This window comes from Ochotona princeps, chromosome 13 (genome assembly GCF_030435755.1).
Source record: "Ochotona princeps isolate mOchPri1 chromosome 13, mOchPri1.hap1, whole genome shotgun sequence".
NCBI classification, from domain to species: Eukaryota; Metazoa; Chordata; class Mammalia; order Lagomorpha; family Ochotonidae; genus Ochotona; species Ochotona princeps.
In genome coordinates, this window is record NC_080844.1 from 30534386 (window position 1) to 30549557 (window position 15172).

A 15172-nucleotide genomic window follows, 5' to 3' on the forward strand; every position below is an offset into this window, starting at 1 on the left:
CACTGAACTGAATATTTCAATGAAAACACCTCAGTAAAGGCTGCTATTCCACAGAGTTAAAAGGTTGTGTTTTTAAGACAAGAATGTTGTCTTACTTGGCTATCTCCACAGGAAACCTTCCAGAGGGGTAGCTCAGCCATTTCTGAATCAGAGCTTCATTCACTGTCCATATCTGCCTTGAAGGATCAGGACATCGGAAGTCATCTGGTGGCCCACAGTTCTAAATTTTAAAATAAGAAAATCAGAGCAAAGAATATTATCTATAACTAAGAATCCCTCTATACTGCTTTTTTTTTAAGAAGTAAATCTTCATTAAACATGTCAAACAAAACTTACCAAATACATCAGAAAATATTTTAGAGATGAGGTACAAAATTCAGACTTATTACTTTATAACATAAAATAAATATTAACATGGATTTTTAAAACTCCCTAAAAGTATTAAGCATTTACATGGCTGCATTATTACCTGGGGACTACAGTAATGTGAAAAGCTTTGATCTCCACCTGAGAAAATTCTTTTTACACAGAAATATTCTTCTGAATCTATAAGAATGAAATATAAAAATTAGAATCCATGTTTTATATCACACTGTTCAGAATAGCAGATGTGCTACTGGAGTATTATTATTTTAAAGAAAATTTACCTATTCGAAGAAGGAAAAACTGGAGAGGAAGACAGATTTCTACCCAGTTGGTTTACTTCCCAAATGGCTTCAGTAGCCAGGGCCAGGTTTGGCCAGACCAAAGGCAGGAACTTGGAACTCTATCCAACTCTCCCACAAGGTTGGCAGGGGCTTAGTTACTTCTGCTATCCTCCCAGCAGGGAGCTGGATGGATAGAACAGTAGCTGGGACTCATCTTGTGTTATTTGTGACCATGGCTGCTACACAATTGTAAATTATTTCCAAGAAAAAGACTGCAACTTAAATATTACCTACCATTATGCAAACTTTAAAAAAATCTAAGTATTTGTCAATATGAATATGCAATATATCCAGCTTACAGCAGGCTAACATTAAGAGCTCCAGAGCTTAGAACATTAACAAACAAGTTTTCTACAGATCACAATACTCCATAGCCAAAACAAAACAAAAAAAAACCCAAACTTTTAAGAACAGATAAAAGAATAAATCTAAGTTAAATAATACCTCATAACTCATTCAATATCTTTTTTTCCTAACATCTTTTATGCAGGTCTACATGACATTTTTTTCTTCAAAGATTTAACAGAATGCTATTTGTTCCTAAAATGTGATTCTTCATTTTACAAATAACTTCTAGGATATGGATGATTAATCTACAATACATGGATGGTTCTCCAAGGGCTGTGAGTTTGATATCCAAAGTTAGCTTCCTGAAGTTCCTTTTAATTGCAAATTCAAAAAGTCTGAGCAAAGTAATTATTTTTCCTACATAATTTCTGCAGGCCTCTGCTAACTGTACTTCCAGTTTCTTTTAACATTCTGTTTGGTTTTACATGTGTTTTATAAAAAATTGGACCTAGACAGGCATCTACCACAGGCTATTTCAGTAAAATATGACAGTGGGAAATGAGGGTATGGCATGGATGTTTTTCCTCCATCTGAAAACATAATTTGTTGAGTTCTTCTGTAAAATGGTACCAAGCACTGATACTCAGTGCTTAGAACTATGGGTTGAAAATAGTAATCTGCAGAGCTTCTTTACCTTAGAGTTGCAGCCTTAGTACCCATCACATACTTACCTTAAAACAGGAAGAGGATTAAACCTTGATCTCTTGAATTTGTTTACTATTTTCTTTGATACTGGAGGAGCTAATTTTTGCATGTTCCTTAGCAACATCAATTTCTCCTCTGAGGAATCTACTTTCTTTATCAAGTATCTTAATGTCTTATTTATCTACTAGATGCCACAGTTATGCACATTCATATATGAACATATTAATTACTCATGATATTAGCTTGTAATTGCTGAAAATATTTTTTCAATTATTGCTTACAAAATATTTTTAATCAAATTTCGCTACGACTTTCATTGTACTGATGCTGGAAAGGCTTTCCCAATTCTGAAATCACAGAATTATTTTAAGAACTTTTTATCCTTTAATCCAAATATATTTTATTTTACTGTACACTGAGAAAATAGGGTATAAACTAATCTTTTCATTCTCTTGATTCTCATACATTGTATGCATTGTATTCTTACCCCATCTCTACAGACTGGCAATGCTTTGTTTATACTTCTCCTACCAGTAACACCCACTATAAACAACTTTGGGACTATTTTTCAACCCCAAAAGCATCCTCAAAGTTCAGCTCTCTTCAAGGATTTCACATGCCCACCCACCTCAGACTGTCCATCAAAATAGGTCACAGTCAGGTAGCTGGAAGAGAAGTGGAGCATCCAGAACAACAACTCATGCCCACATGGGATCCCAGCATTTGCAAGGTAAGGAGTTAGCCAGTGAGTCATCATGCTGGGCCCCTTCTTAAAAAACAAAGAACACTGTGAGGATTTTAAAATCAGTTAAAAAAATTTCTGAGTTTTTGACTGCAGCACTGCTGAGGATATTCTCTATCTTTCACTGTCTCCAAGATATTCAAAAGTCTTTAAATTTTATTTCTAATTCAGAAGCAATAGTCAGAGATATAATTAAATGTATGCTTTTGTTTTACAAGAGAGAGGAGTGCTTTTCCACATCTCTGAATCTACTTTTCAAATTTATGCAGGACCATGAGCTGAACTTTTAAAATCAAGAAATTTAAAAAACTCCAATTTATTTGAAGGTGAACAATGCTACTGAAAAACATCTCAAAATTAAATCATTTCAATCTCATGAAACCTGAGAACCACTGTCCTCAAGAAAAGTGTTTTGAGAACAGACACCATTTGACAAGTAAATTTATTTACCTGTTTATATATGACTTTGAAAGAACACAGAAAATGTGTTTTAAAAAGTTCATTCATTTTGCAAGAAATCCTACTCCTTTCGTTTGTTGATAACTCTCTATAAGGTAAAATATTATTCTATTACATTTTGTTTATCTGCTGGGAATCAAGTATTTTGCATCTTCTGAGAATAATTTTCTGTGCTTCATGTTGACTCTATTGTCTTCTACCAGTTAATTTTTTTTTTTTTTATTTCAACTACTACTTACCTATTTACTTGATTGTTTTCAACTAAAGGATAAGGATATAGTGTGAGGGGTGGCTGGTGTGCGCACGTTCTCTCTCTCTCTCTCTCTCTATATATATATATATATATATGTGTGTATATATATATACACACACACAGCGATAGATAGATCGATTGATCCTCAGCCTGCAACACTGGCATCTCATATGGGCACAGTTCGTATCCTGGCTGCTCCACTTCCAATCCAGCTTCCTGATGATGACCTGGGAAAAACAGCAGAAGACATCCCAAGTACTTGGGCCCCTGTCACCTACACGGAAGATCCAGAAGAATTCCTAGACTCTTGGCTTTGGCCAGGCCCAGCTCTAGCCATTCATTTGGGGAATGAACCAACAGATGGAAAATCTCACTCTCTCTCTCCTCTTTAAATCTGCCTTTCAAATAAATATTTTTTAAAAAATGTTATCTTGAATTTCCTGCAACCACAGAAAGCATCATCACTTAAGAGTACTATTTTAACAAGAACCATGTGTGTAGCAAAGCTTTAGTACGACAGAACTTACCAGTATCTAGTAGATGTTGTCCATTATAAGGGAGCCAATTTCCTTTTACAGTAAAAGGGCTTTTTCTATTGCTTGTTGAACCAGTTCCTAGCTGCCCATTACCACCAAGTCCAAAAGAGTAAATTCGTCCTGATGAAGGAACAAAAGCAGAAGTGTGCTGCCTAGAGTAAAATGACAGAAAAACCTCAGACTTGATATCTTTCCCAACAACTTGCACTAAGAAAAGCACAGTAAATATTAACTGGCGCATTGTCCCTTAAAAATAAATTAAGATAGTTGTAGTCCTAAAATTTATGTACAAGGTTCTCATTAATATGCTCAGTCTTATATGCTTACCTTTGCTAAATATGAGACAACTGAAATCTCTCTCAAGTAAGCATCATAACATTTTACCCAGTGAACGTCTGAATTTTAAAAGACCCAAATCTATACTGAAATCCCTAATAACAGATTCAACATCAGAGTAGCATCTAACTATGTTGCCTAAAAGAGGTTCATCTTTCTCATTTCTCCGTCAGGCTGTAGCCTACAGCGATGCTCCATTTGGGTACTACCCTAAAGTTTTAGGTGGGCATGCAAACCACTACAAATGGGAAGATTGGAATATGAATTATGGCAGAAACAATGTTTTCTCTCTTATGGGAAAAATTCTAAGTGTATGCACTGTCCTGAAAATGCTATAATGAACGTAGTGTGGGCCTAGACGTTAAGATGCCTGCATCCCATATTGGAGTTTGAGGGTTCAATACCTTGGCTCCACCTCTAGCTTCTTGCTAAAGCAGATGGTATTGATGGCTCAAGTACTTGGGCTCCTACCAAACATGAGAGATGAAACTATCAATGCAGGTACTGGAGGAGAGAATTAGGTAAATGAGAGATTTCTTCCTGTTAGCAAGGGAAAGAGAGGATGGCAGCAAATTCAAGAAACTACAGAATTAATGCTAAAGTAGACCCACCCAATCTACTCTCAGTGAATCTCTCATTTCTTTTGATATTTTACTGTTTAGGAATAGTTGAGAAATAAATGTAATTATCTACTTTAAGCTTTACATTCCTTAGTCTGAGACTGTGTATGTTCAATCTCTTCCATTCATTCATATTCTCATACAGTAGAATTAGCTAATTGGTCAACCCACACAACACATCCTTTTATCCACATTTATCTCCAGGCCCTCATGAATAAGAAATTTCCCTGGATTTTTCAAATAAATAATTTTCTTTATAGCATTATTACAATCTACTGTTTTATCTATCCTCTGAATTTTAAAATCGAATGACTGCTATATTCTACTTCTAGAATCTTTTAATCAGTCTGCTACCCGGTTATTTTATTTAAAAAATATTTTATCTATATATTTTGATTTCAAATATCTGTACATTAATCCAGGAATAATCTATTTCTTAAATGGTTCTCATGGTAAATGTACGCCCCAAGCTCTTCCTAGAGGAGCCTGACTACAGATTCTCATGAAAATTCCAAAGGAGAAACCACACAGAAAAGTCTCTTTTTGCCAGCAGGAGTACTTCATGAGATCCTTTATTGGGAGGAGATGGTGTCTCAAGGTCTCAATTCTACTTCTACCACATCTGCTTTGCCTATTCTAGTGTACTTTTTGTAAAAAGGCTGAAATTCTTTTTCTCCCTATACCTGCAACCCATGTAATAAGACTTCTACAGCTGTTCCTATCAAGATAAGGAATCTTCTTCTCCACGTGTTAAATTTGGTCTCTAACCTACACCTTGATTTGGCCGACCGAATGCAGCAGAACTGACAGTGTCTCAGGTCTGAGGAAGCCTGCTCCACCACCAAGAAGATACGCTGAGGTAAACAGGTAGAAGTTGAGACACAATCTGAAAGATACAAACTATTTTCGCTGAGTCTATCCTACATAGGTTGTAGTCAGATCATCAGCTGGTCATTTGAGTTCATTTATGTTCAGCCAAAATTACTGACTTACAAAATTATTACGTAAATAAGTCTTAAAGGGCACCAGATTTTAGAATGCTTTTTTTTTTTTTTTAAAGATTCACTTTTCTTACAAAGTCAGGAGAGACAGGAAGATCTTCCGTCCGATGATTCACTTCCTAAGTGACAGCTATGGCTGGTGCTGTGCCGATCTGAAGCCAGGAACCAGGAACTTCCTCCAGGTCTCCCACACGGGTGCAGGGTCCCAAGGCTTTGGGCTGTCCTCCACTGCTTTCCCAGGCCACAAGCAGGGAGCTGGATGGGGAGCAGGGCTGCCGGGACTAGAACCGGCGCCCATTTGGGATCCCGGGCGCATTCAAGGCGAGGACTTTAGCCACTAGGCCACGCCACCAGGCCCTAGAGTGCTTTCTTTTTTTTTTAAAGGTGGTTTATTCAATATTTTTTTTTTTTTAGATTTATTTTATTTTTATTACAAAGTCAGATATACAGAGAGGAGGAGAGACAGAGAGGAAGTGGAGCTGCCGGGATTAGAACCAGCGACCATATGGGATCCTGGCACGTTCAAGGCGAGGACTTTAGCCACTAGGCCACGCCGCCAGGCCCTAGAGTGTTTTTTTTTAAAGCAATATAATCTTATTAATGTATGTCATACATAGTCTGGCAAATTCTTTAAGGGTGGCCCTAGAGTCGAAACCATCTGGGAAGTGAACCCAATAGAATGAAGAGCCCTTTCCAATCATTTCAAATAAATAATTAAATGAATAAATAAATTAATCTTAAGGGTGAAGGGGGGCCTTAAACCAGGTATTCAGCAGGCTTCCACACAGATGAAAATCTTTTAGGAAGGTGTTTCAAAATAAAGATTCAATCCACACTGAAGAATATCTGCTCTAGCAAATAACCTTACTCCATTATCAGCTTATCCAGTATTCTCAAAAATTTCTCAACTGCTTTCACACCTTTACCCACATCCTTACTACTTATTGCCACATTATGTAACAATGACTCCTGAATCATGTACTTCACTATAAGCCATGAACATAACCAACCAGGCAGAAGCTAAGTAAGAAAGCAAAAGATTTTAACAAAACATTAAGCCAATAAGATCCAACTGATAAGCACAGGGCATTCTACCACACAACATACATATGCTTTTCAAGTGCATATATGAAATTCTCCAGGATATCATGTTAACACAAATTCTATCTCAAAATCTAATAAATCGGCATGATAAAAATATCTCTGACCACAGCAGGATGAAAAAAAAAATTAAAAGAAACACTTAAAAAAAATTAAGAAATCTGTGGAAATTAACACAATTAAGATCTAAAAGAAATCACTGAGCTGGTGCTATAGCACAGAGGATAAAGCTGCCACTCCAATTGCTCACATGATCACTGATATGAAACCCAGCTGTTCTATTTCCCATCCAACTCCCTGCTAACATGCCTGGGAAAGCAGCTCTTGGGCCCCGGCATCCATGTGGGAGACCTGGAATAGGCTCATGGCTTCCAGCCTGACAGGTCAGCTCTGGCCCTTACAGTCATTTGGAAGTGAAACAACAGATGGAACCTATCTCTCTATACCTCCCTCTATACTCTTACTCTGACATAAATAATTTCTTAAAAACTTAAAAATAAATCACTAGACAAATCAGAAAATATCTAAAGAGATGAATTTTAAAAAATGCATAGAGAATCAAAATGCTTGAGACACAAGGAAAGAGTAAGGGGGAAATTTACAACTATGATTACATTTTTTTCCTTGTTTTAAATTATTATCATTTTATGATACAGTTCCATAGGCCTTAGATTCCCCCTCCCTAACTCCCCCCACACTGAGTTCTCCCACATCATTACAACAGAACAGTTCCACATAAGTAGTCATAAGTCCATCATTGTGAACATGGACAACAGCACAGAGTCGAGCATCCCATTGTCAAGACAGTTTCACTGAGAGTCCATCCTCGATCCAGAAGTTAGAAATGCACACTGCACCGTATCTTCACATCTGGACATGTCAGTCTCCACTACACAGTCACTATAAATCCCCCCAAGTGAAAAGTCACAACAAAATCAACAGAAAGAAAAACAGAAATTTGCAATACTATGAAGTTTAACAACATGCCACTGGATATTACAGTCTCCATTACAGTTACTATACATTCCCTTAAATGAAAAGCCACAAAACAAAATCAACAGGAAGAAAAAAAATTTACAATACCATGAAGTTAAACAACATGCTACTGAATGACTACTGTATTGCTAAAGAATTAAAAAAGAAAATCAAGAATGTTCTTGAAGAAAATGATGCTTCTATATGATCTATGAGTATTGAAGAATTTGAAGAGAAAAAATTTTTGAAGAAATGAAAATAAAAACAAAAACATCAAAATCCATGAGACATAGCTTCCACTGATCTTTGTTGGTGAGATGTATCTCGTGTAGGCAATAGATAGATGGTTTTGTGTTTTTAATTCAGTCTACTAATCAGTGACATTTGATTGATGAATTTAAACCATTTATATTCAGGGTTAATATAAATAGGTGGTAATTTGGTCCTGTCATTTAGCAATGGGTTATTCATTAATTTAGTCTTCTGTTGTTATTTTACTGGAATGTTCTAGAGACACAAGGAAAGAATGCTAAGGGAGAAATTTACAACTATGATTGTTACATTTTAAAAATTTTCATATTAAGAACTTGATTTCACAATTTAAAAAAAAAAAAAAACCTAAACTGAAATCTAGAAGAAAAAATATATATACAGGCTAGACTAGAAACAGACAATACAAAATTAAATCATTAAACAGTTGGTTTACTAAAGAGGCCACAAAACTGATCAAACGAACTAAACTGAGACTAAAATAACTAGAATATTGAAATGAAAACATTACTAGAAATGCCACAGAAATAACGATTAAGCAATTTTATGAACAACTAGTTAACAACTAGATATGAAATGAAAAAATAACTAGAAATGAAAAAATTCCTAGAAACCAACTAAACAGCTATGAATGAGCAGCAAATAAGGTGATCAAATTGATCATTCAAATTATAACCCTTCCCTACCACCAGCTGTATTTTACCAATACAGTCTATAAAATATTAAGAACCAACATCAATCTTTCTCATAGTTCTTCAATAAAGTTTGGGAGTGAACATTTCCTAACTCATTCTATAAGGCTACCATGTCTAGAAATTAAAGCATTACTGCTTATGAAATCTAATACAAAGATTCTCAATCCTTCCCCTCAAAAGCTGTGATTCCATATGGGTGCCAGTTCATGTCCCAGCTGCTCCATTTCCCATTCAGCTCCCCATTTGTGTCTGGGAAAGCAGCAGAAGTTGGGTCAGGTTCTTGGAAGCCTGCAGACATGTGGGAAACCCAGAAGCTCCCATATCCTGGCCTCAGATCAGCTCAGTTGTTGTGGCCACATGGGGAAAAAACCAGCAGATGGAAGATCCTTGTCTCTCCTCCTCTCTAGAAATCTGCCTTTCCAATAAAAATAAATAAATTTCTAAAAATTATATAGAAAAAAATGATCAATAAATTGGTATAGAAATGAATCTATAGAAAGAGTATTCAACATCCATTCATGACTAAAACAAAACACTTGAAAAACCAGGAGTAAGCAGAAACTATCTCAACATAATGAAAGTCATTAAATCAAACATCAATAGTGAACAACACAGTCAACAAACACTGAAGGATTTTCCTTTAAGATCAGGATCTTGGGATGTCTGCATTCATCAGTGCTTTCAACATATTCGTAAAAGTTCTAGCCAGTAGAATTTGGCAAAAAACATGAAATAAAAGGCATTAAAATTGGGAAGAGAAAAGTGAAATTATCTCTGTATTATGCAGATGACTGGTGGCATATGTAGAAAATCATAAAGATTCCACAAAAAAAATCTAGAATTCTGTAAAATAGGATACACAATAAACACATAGAAATAATTTGCAAATAGATAAAAAGATCTAAACAAAAGCCTGAAACTTCTCAGAATAAAAAGGCCAAAGGCTAAATCACATTAGATTTGGCAATGACTTTTGTCACCAAAGGCATAGGTAACAAATACATAAAACTGGTTTCATGAGCATTAAAATCTTTGTGCATCAAAAGACAGTACCAACAGAATGCAAAGGCAACTGAAAAAGTGGAAGATATCTGCAAGTCACTTACAGGGGATTAATATCCAGAGTAATAAAGAACATTTAAAATTCAACTACCAGATTAAAACATCAAATGACTAGAACAGACATCCCTAACAATGATGTACAAATGACAGCGATTACATTTTTAAAATGTCCAATATAAGTAACCATTAGGGAAATGCAAACTAGAATCATGAGAAAATAGCAAACACAAGATACTGCCTCAAAGTTATCAAAACCAAGTACAGCAGATAAGAACAATAAGGAGAAAAGGAACACGACTGGGGGGGCAGGGGAGGGAAGTTTTGAGGAGAATGTAGGGGAAATTTAGAAACCTGTTGGCAGAAAGAAAAATGGCGAGGCCACCCTGCAAAACAGTGTAGCAGTTCCCCCAAAAACTGTAAAGAGAAGCAGAACTACCCTATGGTCAACCAATGTCACTCTTGCATTGGAAAGTAGAATGATGATGAATGCCAGAGATTAGAGGTCCGGGAGAACAGGAACTTACTTAATGAGTCAAATTCGAGTTACAAATTCGATTTGGGAAGGTGAAAACAATTTGGGTAATGAAAGTGGTAACTTTTTCAGCAATATAAGGAGCTAGTATCATGGACTGCATATTTGAAATTGGGTAAGATAAATTTTGTGTAAATTATCACACACAAATTTCAAGTGGTGCTACAATAACTGATTATTCAACCCAAAAAATCTGATAAGTTACTTCAAAACCAAAAAATTAACTTCAAATAGCTTACAGATCTTCCTGGAAAGGGCAAAACTATTTCTAAAGAGAATGGAAAGGATGTTTTCAGGTAGGAAAAAATCGTTAAGAAGCAAAAACCATTAATCATGAAGTAAAAGATTAATAAGTTTAGATTGAAAACTTGAATCAGAATGAAAAATGACAAAATAATGAATGGGAAGACATCTGCAAAATATGTCCAATAAACAACTATCAACCCTTTACTTGAAATACTTAAAGACTCATATTCACGATATACAAAAAACCACTATGAACAATTTCTTATATCCTGAAGAAACAAATGGACAATAAGCATGTGAACAGGTACTTTAGTGATTCACGGAAATATAAATTAAAATCTTGAAATTCCACTATATATCCAAGAGATCAGCAAAATACAAAAGCCTGAGAAGTGAATACAGAATCAGAAATTCTGATACTAGCAATGAGACCACAAACTGGCATAATCATTCTGCAAAATGAAGTGATGTGAATTTGCAAAAGCCAAGTTACATATTCTCTAAGAGTCATAATTCCATTCTATGCAGATATGAAAGCTTTTGCATATTAATAAATGTCCAAGCAATATTATCAAAAAGTAAAAATACCAAAATGCATATAAAAAGAATGAATATATATGAATATAAATGAATAAAACATAGTAAAAAGACCTAATGACAAAGAAACATTAACTACACATAAACCATTCACGTTGCTAAGAGTCATCAAAAATTACCAAAAGTGTGATTCCAAGCATTTCAAGTTTCTGATGGGCAAAATTAACTATATTGTATAGGGACACATACAGGGTACAAAACAGTGATCTTTATGCTTTAAATTTTTTACTTATCTGTTTTATTTGAGAGATACAGAGAGAGAGATTGATTTTTGATCTGCTAATTCACTCTGCAAATGCCCACAACAGCCAAGGATGGGTCCCCGCAGAGGCTGGGAGTTTGGAACTCAATTCAGGTTTCCCATCCAACATACGCTGCCCATCCAGCTCCCTGCTTGTGGGAAAGCAGTCGAGGACAGCCCAAAGTCTTGCACCCTCATGGAGACCCAGAAGAAGCTCCTGAATCCTGGCTTCGGATTGGCTCAGCTCCTGTTGTTGCGGCCACTAGGGGAGTGAATCAATGGATGGAAGATCTTTCTGTCTCTCCTCATCTCTGTATATCTGACTTTTCAATAAAAATAAACAAATCTTAAAAAAAAGTTTGCTTAATACAATTTCCCAAAGGTAAATTCATTTGCAATGATTCCTATTTATTCCCCAAAATAAGGACTTAGGAGATCAGTATATCAATTAAAACTTTCATCATTTATTCTGTTGCAATTTCAATTGCAATACACAATAAATGCAAAATCATAAATGTGTTTCAAAGAAGAAATTAACATAATCAATATGAAAGATATTTCTCCTGTTACCTTTGACTCCTCAGCATCAATCAGCCCTCAGGGGGGAAAATACCCCACTTCAGATTATTAGAACCCTAAAACAATTCATTAAACAATCCCTATATCTTGGTATAGAGACCAAGATACTCTCACATAAAAATTAACTTACCTTCCACAAGCAATCTGAGTAACAATGCTTCCCATAAGTTCAAAAACTTTCCTTGGATTTATTTCATGACTCGTCGAGTTATGACCCAACTGACCATATCCTCCAGCTCCAAAGGTAAACACTCCTCCTTCCTTAAAAAAAAAAAAAAAAAAAGAAAAAAGAAAGGAAAAGAAAAGAAAATGAAAAGAAAATGAAAAAGAAAAGAAAAACTGCCTTGTTAGAAAGCCTGAGAAAATTAAATGACCTACAGGGCCTGGCACAGTAGCCTAGCACCTAAAGTCCTTGCCTTGAATGAACTGGGATCCCATATGGGCACTAGTTCATGTCCTGGCTGCTTCACTTCTCATCCAGCTCTGTCCTTGTGGCCTGGGAAAGCAGTGAAGGGCAGCCCAAGGCCTTGGGACCCTGCACCCACATGGAAGACCTGGAAGAGAATCCTGGCTCCTGGCTTTGGACTGGCTCAGCTCCAGCCGTCGTGGCCACTTGGGGAGTGAGCTAGCAGACATAAATTTCTCTTTCTGTCTCTCCTTCTCTCTGAATATCTGCCTTTTCAATAAAATAAATAAATCTTCAAGAAAAGAAAAAGAAAATAACCTACAAAAAATGTCAAAAATTAAATGAACTCAAGGTTTTTTTGCTGTCTTCAAAATTTACCAGATAGATGATAGCAGGCTGTTTCCAGCAGTTTTTCTTCTTAAAGATTTACTTGTTTTTATTGTAAAATCAGATATACAGAGAGGAAGATTTTCCATCTGATGATTCACTCCCGAGAAGCTGTGATGACTGGAGCTGAGCTGATCTGAAGCCAGTACCCAGGAGACTCTTTCAGCAAGGACCCAAGATTTTGGGCTGTCCTCAAATTGCCACAGACAGGGAGATGGATGGGATGCGGGGCCACCGGGACTAGCACCTGCGCCCATACGGATCCGCTGCGTATGAAGTAAGAACTTCAGCTGCTAAGCTACTGCACCAGGCCCACTTTCCAACAGTTCTTTAACAGAATCACAGACCATAGGCTAAACATACTGACATGCATGTTAAGCATTTAATGGCATTTTCACCATAATGAAATGCTTGCTTGAATTCATCAGTAAAGACTTATTAATAAATTACTTATGTGCACTGCTTCTCACACAATGCATTGTCTCACAGGTGCTTCCCCTTTCCCTTTCCTGGGATATAGTTAAAACAAAGTAAAGTATTAGTTGACTAACATAAACTTTGGAAAACACATCATTTTACCCACAAGTATGCATTCAGTATCTTCAAAACACATATTGCTGACAAATGTATAAAAACACAATACTGTTTTCACATCCACAAAATAAATTAGTATTACCCTAATATCCATGTAATGCTTAAATTGTCCTGCTTACTATTCTACAGCATATTAAAAAGTGGATGTCCTGTTGGTGACATTAAAACAAGTAAGTAGGTCAAAGGAAGTATGACAATCTAATCCATTCTCGTTAAGCTTACTGTACTTTCCCTGAATCCATTATTTCATTGGGGAGTAAAAATTGTGATTTTCCAAATATCACCATTTCTTCTAACTGTTCCAATTGGAATTCTTTTGTTAAGAACAACTAAACTCCGAAATATAATGCTCAAGAGCCTGGTCTGGTAGCCTAGCGGCTTAAGTCCTCGCCTTGAATGTGCCAGGATCCCATGTGAGTGCCAGTTCTAATCCCGGGGACCCTGCTCCCATCCAGCTCCCTGTTTGTGGCCTGGGAAAGCGTTGAGGATGGCCCAAGGCCTTCGGACCCTGCACCCACCTGGGAGACCCAGGAGAAGCTCCAGGATTCTGGCTTTGAATAGATTAGTGCTGGCCATTGCAGCTACTTTGGGAGTGAATCAGTGGATGGAATAGCTTTCTCTCTGTCTCTCCTCCTCTCTTTATATCTGACTTTGCAATAAACAAATAAATATTTTAAAATATAGTAATGGTCAAATGAAAGATAACTGTTTTCTCCCTATTTCTTCTGAAGAGTTATTCTAACAACTTCCAAAGGTAAGCAATGCATTTTGTTTGAACTAATACCAGAAGAATGGAAGATCATCATGAACTCACGAAATTATTTCGTCCATTTTTGCAATTATTATTTCTTTTTTATATGTGCTGAAAATGCCTTCAGATTATCTTGATTGGACCCTAGTAATCTTTGCTTTTCTGTATCATTAAATATCTAAAGTTGTCCTTACACTTTATTTTTTGCCCCTAGACCATGAAGCTAAACTTTTCTCCAAGAATACTGCTTTGGTAAATACAATAAAAATAAAAATAAAAAAACTCCATAACTAAAAATAAATAAATAAAAACAAGAATACTGCTTTGTTTTGATGGAGAAGTATACCAAAGAAAACATGCTCATTACTTCTAGATTGCACATGGAGTATTACTAGGACCTTGCAGTGACCATAACAAATTACAAACCAAACATACTATTTGGAAGGAGAAAAACAAAGTCATATTAATATCTGTGACTCAAATTACAGCATTTAAACTTAATTCCTACAGTTTTCCACTAATTGCTTTACCTTAAGCTACAAATACCATAGTTTCAAATGATATAACTGCTGATTGCTTAACCCTAATACATCTTTTTGTTTTTTAACCTTTATTTGTATTTGAAAGGCAAATTTACAAAGAGAAGGACAGACACAAAGATCTTTCATCCACTGCTTCACTTCCCAAAAGGACCCGCTGGCCAAGATTGGGACAATCTGAAGCCAGGAACCCAGAACCTCCCTGGATCCGCTATGCGGTTCTGGGCCTTCCTCTGCTGTCTTGCCCAACCTGGATAACGGGTGGCCATCTAGCCTACTGGTTAAATCCTTGCTTGTGCTGGGATCCCATATAGGCACTGGTTCATGTCCTGGATGCTTCACTTCTCATCCAGCTCCCTGCTTTTGGCCTGGGAAAGCAGTAGAGGATGACCCAAAACCTTGGGACCCTGCAACCACATAGGAGACCCAGAAGAGGCTCCTGGCTTTGAATCGGCTCAGTTCCAGCCTTTTTAGTCACTTGGGGAGTAAACCAGCAGACAGAAGATCTTTCTCTCTGCCTTTCCTTCTCTCTGTAAATCTACCTTTAGAT

At 36.4% G+C, this 15172-nt stretch overlaps 1 protein-coding gene across 9 annotated transcripts in view; it reads right to left on the reverse strand.

Moving 5' to 3' along the window:
• HERC4 (HECT and RLD domain containing E3 ubiquitin protein ligase 4) overlaps positions 1-15172 on the reverse strand; it is a 113690-nt gene that overhangs the window by 48154 nt on the left and 50364 nt on the right. For all 9 annotated transcript variants that reach the window (XM_058671691.1, XM_058671689.1, XM_058671686.1 and 6 more), the window contains 4 exons: positions 12076-12206; positions 3682-3842; positions 470-546; positions 96-220 (listed from right to left, as the gene is read on the reverse strand). In XM_058671691.1, the coding sequence (XP_058527674.1) occupies positions 96-220; positions 470-546; positions 3682-3842; positions 12076-12206 (494 nt within the window). The remainder of the gene's footprint in view (positions 1-95; positions 221-469; positions 547-3681; positions 3843-12075; positions 12207-15172) is intronic.